The sequence below is a fragment of the Lactuca serriola genome, chromosome 5 (genome assembly GCF_051521515.1).
Source record: "Lactuca serriola cultivar US96UC23 chromosome 5, Lser_US96UC23_V15, whole genome shotgun sequence".
Taxonomy (NCBI): Eukaryota; Viridiplantae; Streptophyta; class Magnoliopsida; order Asterales; family Asteraceae; genus Lactuca; species Lactuca serriola.
Window position 1 is genome coordinate 351,761,108 of NC_136412.1, and position 14,522 is coordinate 351,775,629.

The 14,522-nt window shown below is 31.5% G+C and overlaps 1 protein-coding gene across 1 annotated transcript; it reads left to right on the forward strand.

Moving 5' to 3' along the window:
• Positions 1–11,512: 11,512 nt before the first annotated feature.
• On the forward strand, positions 11,513–13,147 carry LOC145055572 (cytochrome P450 94A1-like). The gene has a single exon (XM_079003934.1). The coding sequence runs from the start codon at positions 11,562–11,564 to the stop codon at positions 13,047–13,049; it is 1,488 nt and encodes a 495-aa protein (XP_078860060.1). The 5' UTR covers positions 11,513–11,561; the 3' UTR covers positions 13,050–13,147.
• Positions 13,148–14,522: the final 1,375 nt, after the last annotated feature.

The following is a 14,522-nucleotide window of genomic DNA, read 5'->3' on the forward strand; positions in this document are numbered from 1 at the left end:
ATCGAGAAACCAAATGTTGGACAATTAATTCCATAAGAATTGTCCTCATGATATCTAAACAGAGGACTATACGATCTCTTATCTAAAGGACAGGATTGATAAGATCAGAGTTTGACAGCGTCTTTGAGATCTATGATTGCTAATCGGATTATACTTGTATATAGTTACTAGACTTATCCAAGTGGGAGACTGTTGGAATAGTGTCTAAGGCTGCAACTATATTAGGAAAGTATTTGACCCGATTGAGCATGGTCCTTTTGGGTTGCTTTCACCATAGCAACTTGATAGGATGATTTATAATGAGAAAAGAAATATTATTAATATATTATGAGAATAATATAAGGAATAATAAAATTGTTATTTGATTAATATAAGTCATAAATTAATTAGGAATTAATTTGGTGACTTAAAGAGATTAATTAAATAGAAGGGCATAAATTGTCAATTGTATGATAGTTGTACTTTGGGCTATAATCCCTTATGGATAAAGGGGGGGGGGGCGGTTTTGGGGCTTAGGATAGACCTTGAAATCGTCTAAGGCTTATCATTAGGGTATTGGATTGCTTAGGGCTTAAGTTATCCAATTAGGGTTTAAGGGTGAAACCCTAGGAGCCTTACAAGTATAAATAGACCCAAGGGGTCAATGAAATCGACACTCTTGCCTTTGGAAGAACCCTGGCCGATTTCTAGCTCCCTCCCCTCTCTCTCTAATCATCCTCTTGATAAGTTGGTGTTTGTAAGCCATTAGAGGACTCTAAAGCTCCAAGGACTAGAAGATTCAAGCTAGTGATTCAAGGTAATCATCTAAATCTGATTTCTTATGTTGTTATACTAGATTTACCATTAGAAGTCTTGGATTCAATGTATGTTCAATTAAAGAAACCTAGATCCAAGCATTAGGGTTTGTATGTGCACATAGGAATGTTCATATGGCTAAAACCCATCATTTTATACCTGGGTTTCAGGATGTTACATTTTTATTAGTATAGATGGAATTACTTACTTATTCATTATATCATTCACATTTATGTAAAAGTATTTTTTTAAATATTTAATATTTATACATTGATATTAAACTTTTATTTTTAATAAATCTGTGTAGTACACAGGTCTCACACCTAGTATATTATAGAATGATAGAACCGCAAATTTAAATATATAATCGTACATCTTAATTGTGTTCACTGAGATTATAGTCTAAAAAAGGATAATTTTGAAATAACTACTGTAACACCTGCAGATTCATGCCAGTCATTATAAGCATTAAAACAACTTGTTAGATAAAAGATTATTTAGGATGAATAATCTTAACCAAAGTTATAGTATATGCGACAAGGATTTCATACATAAAAAAATGCTAAAATCCGACTTCGTATGAAAAAATTATGTTTCTTCGAAGTTTCTCAATTAAACCAACACGGCTATACGTATCGTAAAAGGTGGATTTTTGATAGATTACTTATGAGCCCAAGCGATCTAAATGAAATTCATAGTAGTCGTAAAAGCGAGAGCGTGCATATAAAGAACATTCAAATCTGACTTTATAAGAAAAAGTTATGATTTTTCTAATATTTCAGCATAACAATATACGACTCAGAAACTGAAATTGAAATTGATCGATGGTTAGGAAAAACAATCTAAACGAAAGTTAAAGATCTCGCCAACACTTATCCGTTAATATTAAGACAGTTGAGAATGGATATCGTATGATAAAGTTATGAGTTTTTAACGGATTTTAACAGTCTAAGTTAGTTAATAATATAACTTTAAAAAGTAAATGAAAATTTGCCAATGAAGTCTAAATGAAAATTGTAGATCTCGTCAATAGCTATACGTGGATATAAAAGTCGTAAAAATGGAGCTCATATGAGCAAGTTATGAGCTTTCAAAGAAAACAAGAAATTTTGCGCGCAGCCGCACGCACATACAAGATGTGTGGCGCGTATCTGACATCCACCCAAATCTCGACACGTGGCACCACTCAGAGAATGGAACTTCAGCACCCCGACCATTGCGCGGCGTGTATATCTTTTTTCGGCTATAAATACTCGCCTCCGTATATATTTCTCATGTCCCACCCCTATAGCTCAATCCATTGAGTTCTCTTTGCATTAGATCCAAATTTCCATAGTTTTAGTATATTGGCGAATCCCTGCGACCCCTGAGTGTTCGACAAGTAGTAGTCTTTGAGTAGAAGTTCTTCAAGTACAATTTCTGGACTTTTGTCTAGGGAATCTTTGTAAGTTATATTACACTCTATATTATTTTAGTGTAATTTATATTTAAATTCATAGTTGTTATGAATTTATAAATAAGACTTGTCAGTAAATCCAACGTCATATTACTGATAGATCTATAGATTAGTAGACATTGGGATTATTGAGGAATCTATACTATCATTAGTCATAAGGAATATTAGACTAAGACTTAGTGACAATTATACTAGGTCACATCAAAGAAAAAGCTAAGTACTAAAGCGAAGCGTTGTCCGATTTCCAAGTCATTACTTTAACAAGTGAGTGTATAGTTACTTTCAAACTTACACATAAATACAAGTATCATATATGCTTAAATGCTATGTGCGTTGTTTTTGCTATGTTTAATATATTCGTACTACATGATATGATTGTTACTTTATCTAATCATATATTATATTTAATTATATGACTAGGTAGTAATGGGTTGTGTAAAATAATAAATGAGAGATTGTGATAAGGATGTCTAAGATAATGGTTGTGATATGTTAGTGAGTGTTGTGCGAAACAATCATTGGTGACTTGTTATGTTTATCCAAAAGTACTATTATACTGTTGTGTATATCCAAAGTACCATTGTACTTGTCGTGCCTACCCCAAAAAGTACTATTATACTGTCGTGTTTACTCAAAGTACAACTACCGTGTGGTGTCCAAAGTATTGTCATACTCTTGTACCTAATTAGTCAAAGAAATATAAATGACTGTTGTAAAATATCATTTGAAAATATCACTTGAGATTTAAGATTAGGAAGTGAGAATAACAAGAATGAGGTACCCGAGTTATTTAAATGTTGAATATTATATAATTAAAGATTATAATATTGTGGATTAAAAATTCTATGTGCTCATCAGGTTTCGCAACCTAACCCACTCAATTTCTATATATCACAGGTAACGATACGAATATACTAATAGATAATGTAATTATTTGTTGAGAGATTTAAGGTGTCTGTGGACTACTAAAATATTGATGTAAGACATATTTATGGTTATGTTCTTGTATAAGTTATAACATCTCCGACTTTTAAAATATAAAATTTTGTCTGAATTGTCTTGATTTTGATATTATATATGTCAATGATATTTTTAGACAAATTCCGCAATAACAAATGTTTTAAATAAGTATAAACTAAAAGTTTTAAAAAAAACGTGAGTATAATGACGTCACAACTACTATGAGAATCTTTATTTTCACAATGAAAAAGAAAATCTAATTAACTCGTATTACTTTGAATAAAAGAATGTTAAATTTGTTGAATTCATAAATAAAGTGATAAAGTTTGAATGTAATCACATGTATTGAAAGTTTGGCAAATGAAATTTGTGAGTTTGCAATGACATCTTCAGAAGGGTCCGGATATATTTTTGTAATCACAAGTATTGAAAGTTTGGCAAATGAAATTGGCGAGTTTGCAATGACATCTTCAGAATGGTCCGGATATATTTTTGCAGAAGAAACGCATCGAGTTACAAATGTCAACTGTGAGTGGTTAATTTTTTTTTATTTTTTTTATGTTTTTTTACAAAATGCTTAATTGCATATAACACGATAATTTGTGGATAATCTCATCGATTTCACGCCGCAAAATTGATAGTTGTTTTAACGATTTGGTTAATCTTAAATATTACTAAAAGAGAAACCTTATGACATCATCTTAAATAATCTGGACCATTGATTGTATTTCAATCTTATTTTTTCCACCTTTAGATTAAATTGCTACATCATCATCCTCATATGGAATGTATTTAATTCCAATAAATGTTTTCCAATCATCAATCAATAACTTATATTCGTTGAAATGAAATGTATTTAATTCCAATAAAACTTTTCCATATTTTACATCTTGAATTTTCAATTATGAAGATTTTAATATGGTCAATTTTAAAAACATATTACTAACAAATCATTTCAATCAAGACTTTAATATCAACCATTAATATAAATCCATTTATATTAGTAAACCATTAATATAAAATCTTTTTTTATTAGGAAATCATTAATACCGAAAAATCATATTCAAATTATCACATACATATACGATTCATCATTGAATCCGCGACTCACATTTATTTTCAATCGTTTCTTTTCTTCAAACCTTCTCCTACAACATCGTTAATATTGCTTATAATTTCCATCATCATTCTCTGCTATAAACATTCGCTCTTGTGCGCTAGAAGGTCAGTACCTTCTTTCGTTTTTTATATTTTTTTCGATTATTTTTTGTTCCTATATCCAATTTATGTATTCATATATTTCGATTTCTTTGTCACAAATTACATGAAATCAGTTAACTACTTTTCTAAAACTTTTCAAATAAACATGAAAAGATATTGGTACCTTTAACAAAACAAAAATTAACAATCTTCGGAACTGACATTAATTACGAAAATATTACTTTTATATATTAGAGATGATTATGATTTTTTTTTTATTTTTTATGTCACAAGAATCCGGTTAATTTTGACATGATTTTAAAATATCATTGAAATTGTTATGTTTTTGTATATCATATCAACCTACTTTTTTTTATCTTTGTATAGTAACAATAAAATTTATTAATTTACACAACAAATATAGATATTTCAAATTTTGTAATATTATTATACCTTACAAAATACAACTCCCTCCAAAATAAATTTGTGCCAGTAATTTCATCAATAATTTCAACAAATTTAAATTTGTATTTTCTTTATATAAATTTTTTTAATGATCCTGGTTTTTTTTTCTCCAAAAATATATCAAACATTTACGTCTTAGATAATGCTGCCCTATTATAATTATTATTTTCCAAAAGTATATCCGTTTAATGAGGAATTTGATATAATAAAGGAAGTGAATGTTTATTAAAATGAGATATATATTTCATAATTATTACATGAGTTTATTAAAAAAATTAATATCAAGGTGTAAACATTAAGCATTTTTAAAGTGAAATTTCAGAATACATACAAACGATGATGTTGTACAATGAAATATAAAATTGAATAGACTGAAAAAAAAAACACTATTAAAGCAGTCAATCTTGAAAATAACATAGTTATGAAAAATTATAAAGTAAGATAAAAATTATAAGATATTAGGAGATTTGTAAAAAATACATTTAGTAAAAGCATTACGGTTATTAGAAAAAATAAGACCGTTAAGATTAGTGAAAATACAATATATAAACTAAATTATTATAATAGTAATGAAATGTCATTATTTGATATTTCATATAATTGAAAGATATATCAAATTACATTGATGATATAATAAAATTATTCAAAGTTGCGCCAAAACTAATGCAAAGTTCTTGCGAACACCAAATAAATAAGAACAAACATAAAAGCTAACAATTATATTTATAATCAATTTAAAATAAACCAATCATAATTTAGAAAAGAATCTCCATTGATGATATACTAAGATTAAATCTATATAACATTTAACATTTTATAAATTATATTACATAACTTTATTTGAATAAATGAAATAGTTGTCAATATTTAATGCAATAGAAAAAACGGTATATTGGTTGTCAATATATGTTTAAATTAGGTAACATTATTATGCAAGGAACGTCTAATTAAAATGCTTATAAATATATAAATATCATAACTATATGAGACGAGGAAAGTCGTTCAACTAATAAAACAAAAAATGATGTCTACAAAGAGATCTTTTAATGATTATATATATTTATCGTTTTCAATATATTTTCTACACATTTCAATAATACCAATAATCATATATTTTTTTATAATTATTATACAATATCTATAAACGATTATATGTTTTTTTATGCGTTTCCGCGGACTATAATCTAGTTTTTGTCTATTTCTTAAACAAAAATCCACATAAAAACGATCATTCCTTTAGTTATGCCGGTTATTAATCAAAATAGGATTATTTAAAAACCTATTTAAATATTTACTAAACTACTATTATTTTAAAAGGAGCTGATTAGTAGTTTCATACGTAACAAGTTATAATTTAAAATATTCTATTATATAATTTTATAAAACATAAATTATTATATATATATATATATATATATATATATATATATATATATATATATATATATATATATATATATATATATAGGGTTAGGTTCATGTGAGACGACTTAATTTTGTGAGACCGTGAGACACATTTTTTTATTATTTTTAATTAATTCAAGTTCCAAAAATAATATTTAAAAAAAAGAATTTTTGGATTTTTCCATTTATTTTACATTTTAAAATTATTTTTTAGAATATGTACAGTGTAAAATGTCGTGTAAGGGTAATGATGTTTTACCCGTGTTCAAATTATACCATTCTTGTTTTTTTAACAAAAAATATCATTAAAATGTGTTTCTTGTACATATGTTACCATTGGTAACCGGATATAATAGGTATCCCGATATTTTTTTTATTTAAAATAAAAAAAATGATTATGTGGAAAATCCGTGGCTGCACCCCTCTCTCAATTAAACACCCTCACGCTCAATTAAACACCCTCATACCAAGATCGTTGTGTAGGGTTTTCTCAGTCGAAGGTTTGTTTGAGATCGATGATGGTTGGTCCATCTAATGCAAAAGGATCAACTTTCATTCAAGTAGATGTTCATTACGATGGAATGTTTTCCCCCATTCCTCATCTTATATACTACCTGAATCAAAAAACGTCAATTACAGATGTCGATTTTGGTGGATTAAATTTCAAGGAGTTCATTTATGTTCTTGAGGATGTCACAAAGGGGAAGTGTCCTGTTGTCTACTACTGTCTTGGGCATAAGTCAATGCGTGATTGGTTGAGACCACTGAAAAATGATGATGACTACAGGAGGTTTCTTGATGCTGCACATGGTACCGAGGGAAAGATTAATGTATATATTGATCACCACAACGATTCAGTGCTTGACTAGATAGAGGAAGAAAAGGAAGAAGAAGGTGTTGATAGTGAAAGATCTGATGAAGATAAGGACTCGGTCATGTCTGATGCTCTATCTGTTGATCATGAACCGGATGAAGAGGTAATACCATTGACTAAATCTGAAGATCCCTTTCTTAGGGTGATTGATATACAAGCATATGCTCTATTTGAAGGTATAATGAAAGAGATTAGGGTGATTGATATACAAGCATATGATCACTTGATGGAAAGAGATCCAAAATCCTGGTCTAGGGCTTTTTTTGTATTAGACAAGTCTTGTGATGCCATTGAGAATGGTATTTGTGAATCCTTTAATGTTGCAACTGTGCATGCTAGGAAAAAGCCAATTATAACAATGTTAGAGGAAATTAGGAGGTTTGTGATGGATAGGATGTATTGTAAAAGATTGAAGGGGCAGAAATGGAATCTAGCCATATGTCCATATATTAGAAAGAAAATAGTGGACAAGAGGAAACATCTAAGGTATATATACTTTATTTTATAGGTATTGGCATGTAATTCTCAAGTACTAATTTTATACTATATTCCTTTATTTTATAGGCATTGGTATGTAATTCCCAGTGGAGTGCAACAATTTGAGGTGAGGTCAGTACATGAGGTTTATGTTGTGTACTTGAACCAAAGAACATATGCATGTAGAGGATGACAACTAAGCGGTATACCATGTGTACATGCCATGGCTGCTATTAGTTATCTAAATGAGAATGTGGAAGACTATGTGGCAACTTGGTTCACAACATAAATGTTTGGAAATTGCTATAAGTATAAAATTAATCCTTTAAATGGAAGTGAAATGTGGCCATCTTGGGAAGGTCAACCTATGTTGCCCCCGAAACGTAGAAGATTACCTGGCAGACCTAAAGTCAACAGGAAGAAGGCTGCTTCAGAAAAAGAAGGTCGACATACTATTAGCAAGAAAGGGGCTATTACAAAATGCAACATCTGTAGAGAACTAGGACACAACAAAATAAGATGTCCACTGTCCAAAGAAGTTTTTTTTTCATATCAAGTATCATTTATTTACAAAAAAATATAAGTATTATCTATTAATGCATTATAAATTTAAATGTAGGACCAAGTACTAAAGCCAAAAAGAAGAAGGGTAAACATGTTCCTGATGTTGAGGATGAGTCTGAATTTGAGATTGAAGAGATGGCTGAAGTTGAAGATGAGTATGAATCTGAGTCTGAATCTGAGATTGAAGAGCTGGCTGAAGATGTTGATGAACCTGATCAGGGACAAGTTGATGAACAAGTTGTTGAAGCTGCTGTTGAAGCTGTTGTTGAACCTGATCAGGAACAAGTTCATGAACCTGTTGTTGAGCCTGAATTGGAACAAATTGTTGTTGAACCTGTAATTGAAGATGTTGACAAACTTGCTGCACAACTTGTTGTTGAAGTTGAACAAGTAGCACAACCATTGAAGAGGAAAAGGAAATACTCAGAGAGGATCACTGAAGTGGCATTAAGGAGGGTTGTCATCACCAAGGATGGATGTGGTTTAAGTGTGAATAAACTTGTTACATTTGAATAATTCCATTTGATGTAAATCTGCACATTAAAAATTGTGCTTTTGTTTGCTTAGGGCAGAAATTACTATGCTTTTGTCTTTTGCTAAAAACTATGCTTGTCTTTTGATGTAAATATGCACATTAAAAACTGTGCTTTTGTTTGTTATTACCCTTTAAATATAATCTACATCGTTCAATGTTGCTTTTACATAGGATTCCTTCTTTTTGACCATTATGCCCTTCATATTATTTTTTACCATTCTTCACATTAAATCATATTCAAACATAAGATTCTGCAAAGTTGTTTGCAAAGTTGCTTTTACATAAGATTCTTTTTGACCATTATGCTCTTAGGATTCCTTCATTTTGACCATTATGCCCTTCTGCACATTAAGGGGTAAAATTCTGCAAAGTTGTTTGTACAGGGGTAAAATTCTGCACATTATTACCCTTACAAGACAATGCATGAATGCTCATTCAATGTTGCTTGTACTTAAGATTAAATCATATTCAAACTTAAGAATGTACATCAGTCAATTTAGCAACAACAAAACATGTTCATTCAATCATATTCAGCAAAACAACCATAATATCCAATTACAATTTGACATTTATGCCCTTAAAAGTGATACTACAAACAACATAAACAACACAATTACATATGTTTTGAGACTGCTAATTTTCCTAATTATCTTATCAAATTCTTCATCTGTCTTCTTTTTGTAAATATTGAAATCATGGTCCATAATTGCAATCCTCACTTCACAAGATTGTGCCCTCACTTCACAGGATTGTGCTCCCACTTCATCTCTTTTCTTCTTGTTGAATGTATCTTCTTCATTAACCCATTCCCAGAATTTGCATTTAATTTCTGGGTTATCCTAAAACAAATATACGAAAATTATTGAAAATACCTTACTACATATAGATTAAACCCGGTATACCGTTGAATTAGGGCAAACCCTAAACTCTTTTCCAGGATTATCTTTGGTCGTTGAAGTCCAGATACGAGAAGGGTAGCCACAATAACAGGGATTTGCAAAATCAAGTTTCGATTTTGACTTGGGTTTCTTCGATCTGGTGTTGGAGTTGTACGTACAGGAGGAAGCCATGGATGTGAGAAAGCCTGCAACAGTCTTGAAGAGTGAAGAAGAAATCGTGCCTTTGAGGGTGTTTAATTGAGGGTGATGGTGTTTAATTGAAGGAGGGGTAAAGCCACGTAATTTCCACATAATCATTTTTTTTTTATTTTAAATAAAAAAATATCGGGATACCTATTGTATCCGGTTACCAATGGTAACATATATACAAGAAACACATTTTAATGGTATTTTTTGTTAAAAAAAACATGAATGGTATAATTTGAACACGGGTAAAACATCATTACCCTTACAAGTCATTTTCCCTGTAATTATTAGAACATCTTACATATTTAAAAAAAAACGAGATTTTTTTTATTTTTCTTAGTTAATTCAAGTTCCGAAAATAATATTTAAAAAAAGAATTTTTAGATTTTTCCATTTATTTTGCATTTTAATTTTTTTTTTAAAATATGTACAGTGTAATATTCTATTAGAATATTTCACTTATTTTTCAAAAAAAAAAAAAAAAACGAGATATATTTTTTTTAATTTTTAAATTTTTTTTTATTTTTTTTAGTTAATTCAAGTTCCGAAAATAATATTAAAAAAAGAATTTTTGGATTTTTCTATTTATTTTGCATTTTAAAATTATTTTTAGATTTGATTTCACGGTCTCACAAAATTAGAATAGTCTCAAATGAACCTGAACATATATATATATATATATATATATATATATATATATATATATATATATATATATATATATATATATATATAATACTATTTGAAAGGTAAAAAAGTATTATTTCTCCTCTGTCCAGGTCTTTGGTTTGATAAAAAAATAATAGTAATAAATAAATAAATAAGAAAGAAGTATTCTTCAATACATCAAACCCATATTTTTTTTTTGAAACAACAAATCTTTCCTAGTAAACATATGTCATTATTTTCTTCAATTTGCCAAATATCAATTTGTGGTAATTTAGAGATATATATTTTCCATTTGTCACTTGTCATTTACTTCACTTTTAATTTCCAGTATATCATTAATTTTAGTTTCCATAAATTAACAAAGTATTGTATCTTTTAATAAACATAATATAGTTTAATACATATCGATGGAAGACAAACGGGCAACAAGCTGTGCTGGTAGCCCTTTCTGGATGACAAAACTAATTCTTTTGAAAATATCTGTAGATCTAGGAGATATGACATTAGAGTGCATGACCCGTTGGACTCTGTTGATGAGCTTTACCGCCTCTGGTGCGAGAGAACCAAATGTGTCAAATACAAAAGGTACAAACACATGTTGATTTTCTATACATGCATTTTCGTGCTTTGCCATTTTGCACACAACGACTTTCAAAACGGCATGCCCTGCTGTGAAACCCTTCACTCCTCAAACCGACGAAAGAAGAGACCCCGATAAGATCCACACACGCGTGCTTCCCTCCTACCCATCCAAAGACCAAAATATCAAATTTCAATTTCAATTTCTAATAAATTAAGTTTAAACCTTCGTATTTAACATTTTGTTATAATTAATCTGTTTAGTATACGGGTCTCACAACCAAACATATAATTTTAATTTATTTATGTTTATTTACTTTTTCTAATAATTTTCATTTATTTCAAATTTACAAATAGTATCCAATGTTGCGTTCTTCTTTGAGATCGATGTCCCGTAGAGATAAGATTGACATACGAAATTAATAAATTACTATAAATAGATATCGAACCTTAACAATGTTTCATTCGATCATTAAATTGTGGTAAAACTGAACAACAATGTTCGAAGCGTCACTTCTCTTTTACTTTCTTCTTCCCTTTCTTTTCATCTTCTTCAAACTACTTCTTACCAATTCCGATGAAAACTCACAACCCAAATCATACCCCTTAATCGGCAATTATCTCTCCATCTACGCCAATAGCCACCGTCTTACACAGTGGACCTCCGACGCTATCCACAACTCCCCCAGCTTCACCTTCGTGGTCCGCCGTCCTTTCGGTCAAAAACGTGTGCTCACCGGAAACCCCGCAAACGTTCAGCATATCCTCAAGACTAAATTCTCAACATACCAAAAAGGCGATATTTTCCGGTCAACTCTCTTCGATCTGCTCGGAGATGGAATCTTTAACGTCGATGGGGACGAATGGAAGTTCCAGAGACAGCTTTCCAGCCATGAATTTAACACAAAGTCCCTTCGCCATTTCGTCGAACATGTGGTCGATGATGAACTCAACAAACGTTTAATCCCAATATTAACCACCGCTGCTGCTAATGATACTGTTCTTGATCTCCAAGACATTCTTCAAAGATTTGCGCTTGATAATATTTGCAGAATCGCCTTTGGGTATGATCCTGCTTACTTAACCCCGTCGCTGCCAAAAGCTAAATTTGCAGTTGCTTTCGAAGACGCTGTTCGTATTAGCAGTGAGAGATTCCGTACGATTACGCCATTGTTTTGGAAGTTCAAAAGGTTTTTAAACATCGGATCGGAGAAACGACTTAAAGAAGCAGTTGCCGAGATTCGTCGGTTCACCACGAAAATATTGAACGAAAAGAAACAAGAACTCACGACCGAACCCGTTGATTTGTTATCACGATTTCTGAACTCGGGTCATTTGGATGAGAACCTTGTAACGGATATTGTAATCAGCTTCATACTCGCCGGAAGAGACACAACCTCGGCGGCTTTGACGTGGTTCTTCTGGTTACTTTACAAGAACCCGGCGATCGAAAATGAAGTTGTGAAAGAAGTCAAAGAGAAATCAGATTCCCCCATTTACGATGAAGTGAAGGATATGGTTTACACTCATGCTAGTCTCTGTGAAAGCATGAGGCTCTACCCGCCGGTTCCGGTGGACTCGAAGCTGGCGAACGCCGACGACGTTTTGCCGGACGGGACCGTCGTGAAGAAAGGTATGATGGTGAGTTATCATCCGTATGCAATGGGAAGAATGGAAAGTATTTGGGGGGAAAATTGGACGGAATTCCAACCGGAGAGATGGTTGGAGAAGGATGATACAGCGGAGAAGATGAAGTTTAGGGCGAGGGATCCGTATGTGTATCCAGTGTTTCAGGCGGGTCCGAGGATTTGTCTGGGGAAGGATATGGCGTTTTTGCAGATGAAGCGAGTGGTGGCAGGCGTTTTACGGCAGTTTATGGTGGTTCCTGCGGTGGATGATGGTGGTGAGCCAGTTTTTGTGGCGGCTTTGACCTCCAAAATGAAAGGTGGGTATCCGGTCAAGATTAAGGAACGAAAGGATGATTAAAAAAGTAATTATGAAAGGGTTTGATGAGCTATCTACATATATGTAACTGTAAGTTCATTATTTTTATCAATTTCGTAATAAGCTAGAATTTATTAAAATACGTAGATATAGTATTATTTTGAATAAGAAAATGGATTTCTAAATAATAAAGTTTTGAAAACAAACTCTGTCATGTCTATTTAAATCGTAAAAATTACGTAGTTACATATTCTGATAAAAATGTATATATTAGTTATAGAATGGTCACACCTATCAAGTATCCATAATATTATGACCAACGCTATTGATAAACATGTACACCGTTCTTCTCAAAAGTCAATCTCAAAGTCCTATTAACTATAATAGAATTTTTTATTTTTTGATCAGCAATAGCATTGCATTTTGTGACATGAATTGTAAAATTTCCTCTATATACCAGTAAAATCCATTTGATAGTTAACCAAACTCTCTAGCAGCAAAATTGTCTAAAGCATAGCAAAGAAGACACGACCTCACAAGTCACAAATAATGTAAACTAGTGAAGAGACTCATGCGTTGCACGGATCGGGTTTTTTCTTTACATGTTTGGTGGGTCACGAAAGCAGGACACTATAATTGGTTAACTCTAAAAGTATGATGCTTAAAAATGAAATAAAGTAGAAGTAGATTTTACAATCATTAATAGTTTATGTTAGGTGTGAACAAATGCAAATACAATGGTATCATGGACAATACATTGATAGCTTATGTAAAAAATGGAAGCACGTTGCTATTATGGGTTATGAATTGCATCAGATCGTCTTTAGGCATGAGATATCTTGCCATGCTATGTCATCGACTTCTATCGAGTCTTTCACTTCATTCTTCCGTTATGTCTGCTTGGAAATTCAATCAATTATGAGTGAGAAATGCATAAATGCCCTTAAACTTCCTTTTGCGCCAGACATATAATAAATGAAATATGTTAGCATTAAAATCCCAACAAACAAACAAATTGAAATATAATGAAGAAAGAAGAAGCAATTACTCGATTCATATCCTGCACATTCTACGAAATAGTCGGGTTGACCGGTGAATCACAGCAGGATGCGTTTGAGTAACACCACCACTACTACCGTCGTCGCCACCATTAGCTCCTTCTGCAATGTGTATGTAACATTCGCGATTTAGGGGTATGTTCCTTTTACACCCTATTTGTTAAATTCTTTTCATTTTGGTCCATGTACGTTAGGCATACTTTTTGAGTATGTTGAGCGTACTGGCTCGAAGATTGGATGCGAAGGCACCCATGTACGTTAGGCATATGCAAAGTAGGGACAAACCCTATTTTTTAGGGTTTGTGCCCTATTTAAGCAACTTATGTTGCCTTGTGTGCATATTATGTTCAACTCCACTCCTTAAAACCCTAAGATCGAAACCCTAATTGTCATTTGTGAGATTTGAGCTTGGAAGTGAGTTTTGGTGATTTGAAGGAAGAAGAACACTTAGAGGTTG

What these genes read in the sequence shown, in the direction of transcription:
- LOC145055572 (XM_079003934.1), top strand. Translation starts at nt 11,562, where the DNA reads ATGTTCGAAGCGTCACTTCTCTTTTACTTTCTTCTTCCCTTTCTTTTC.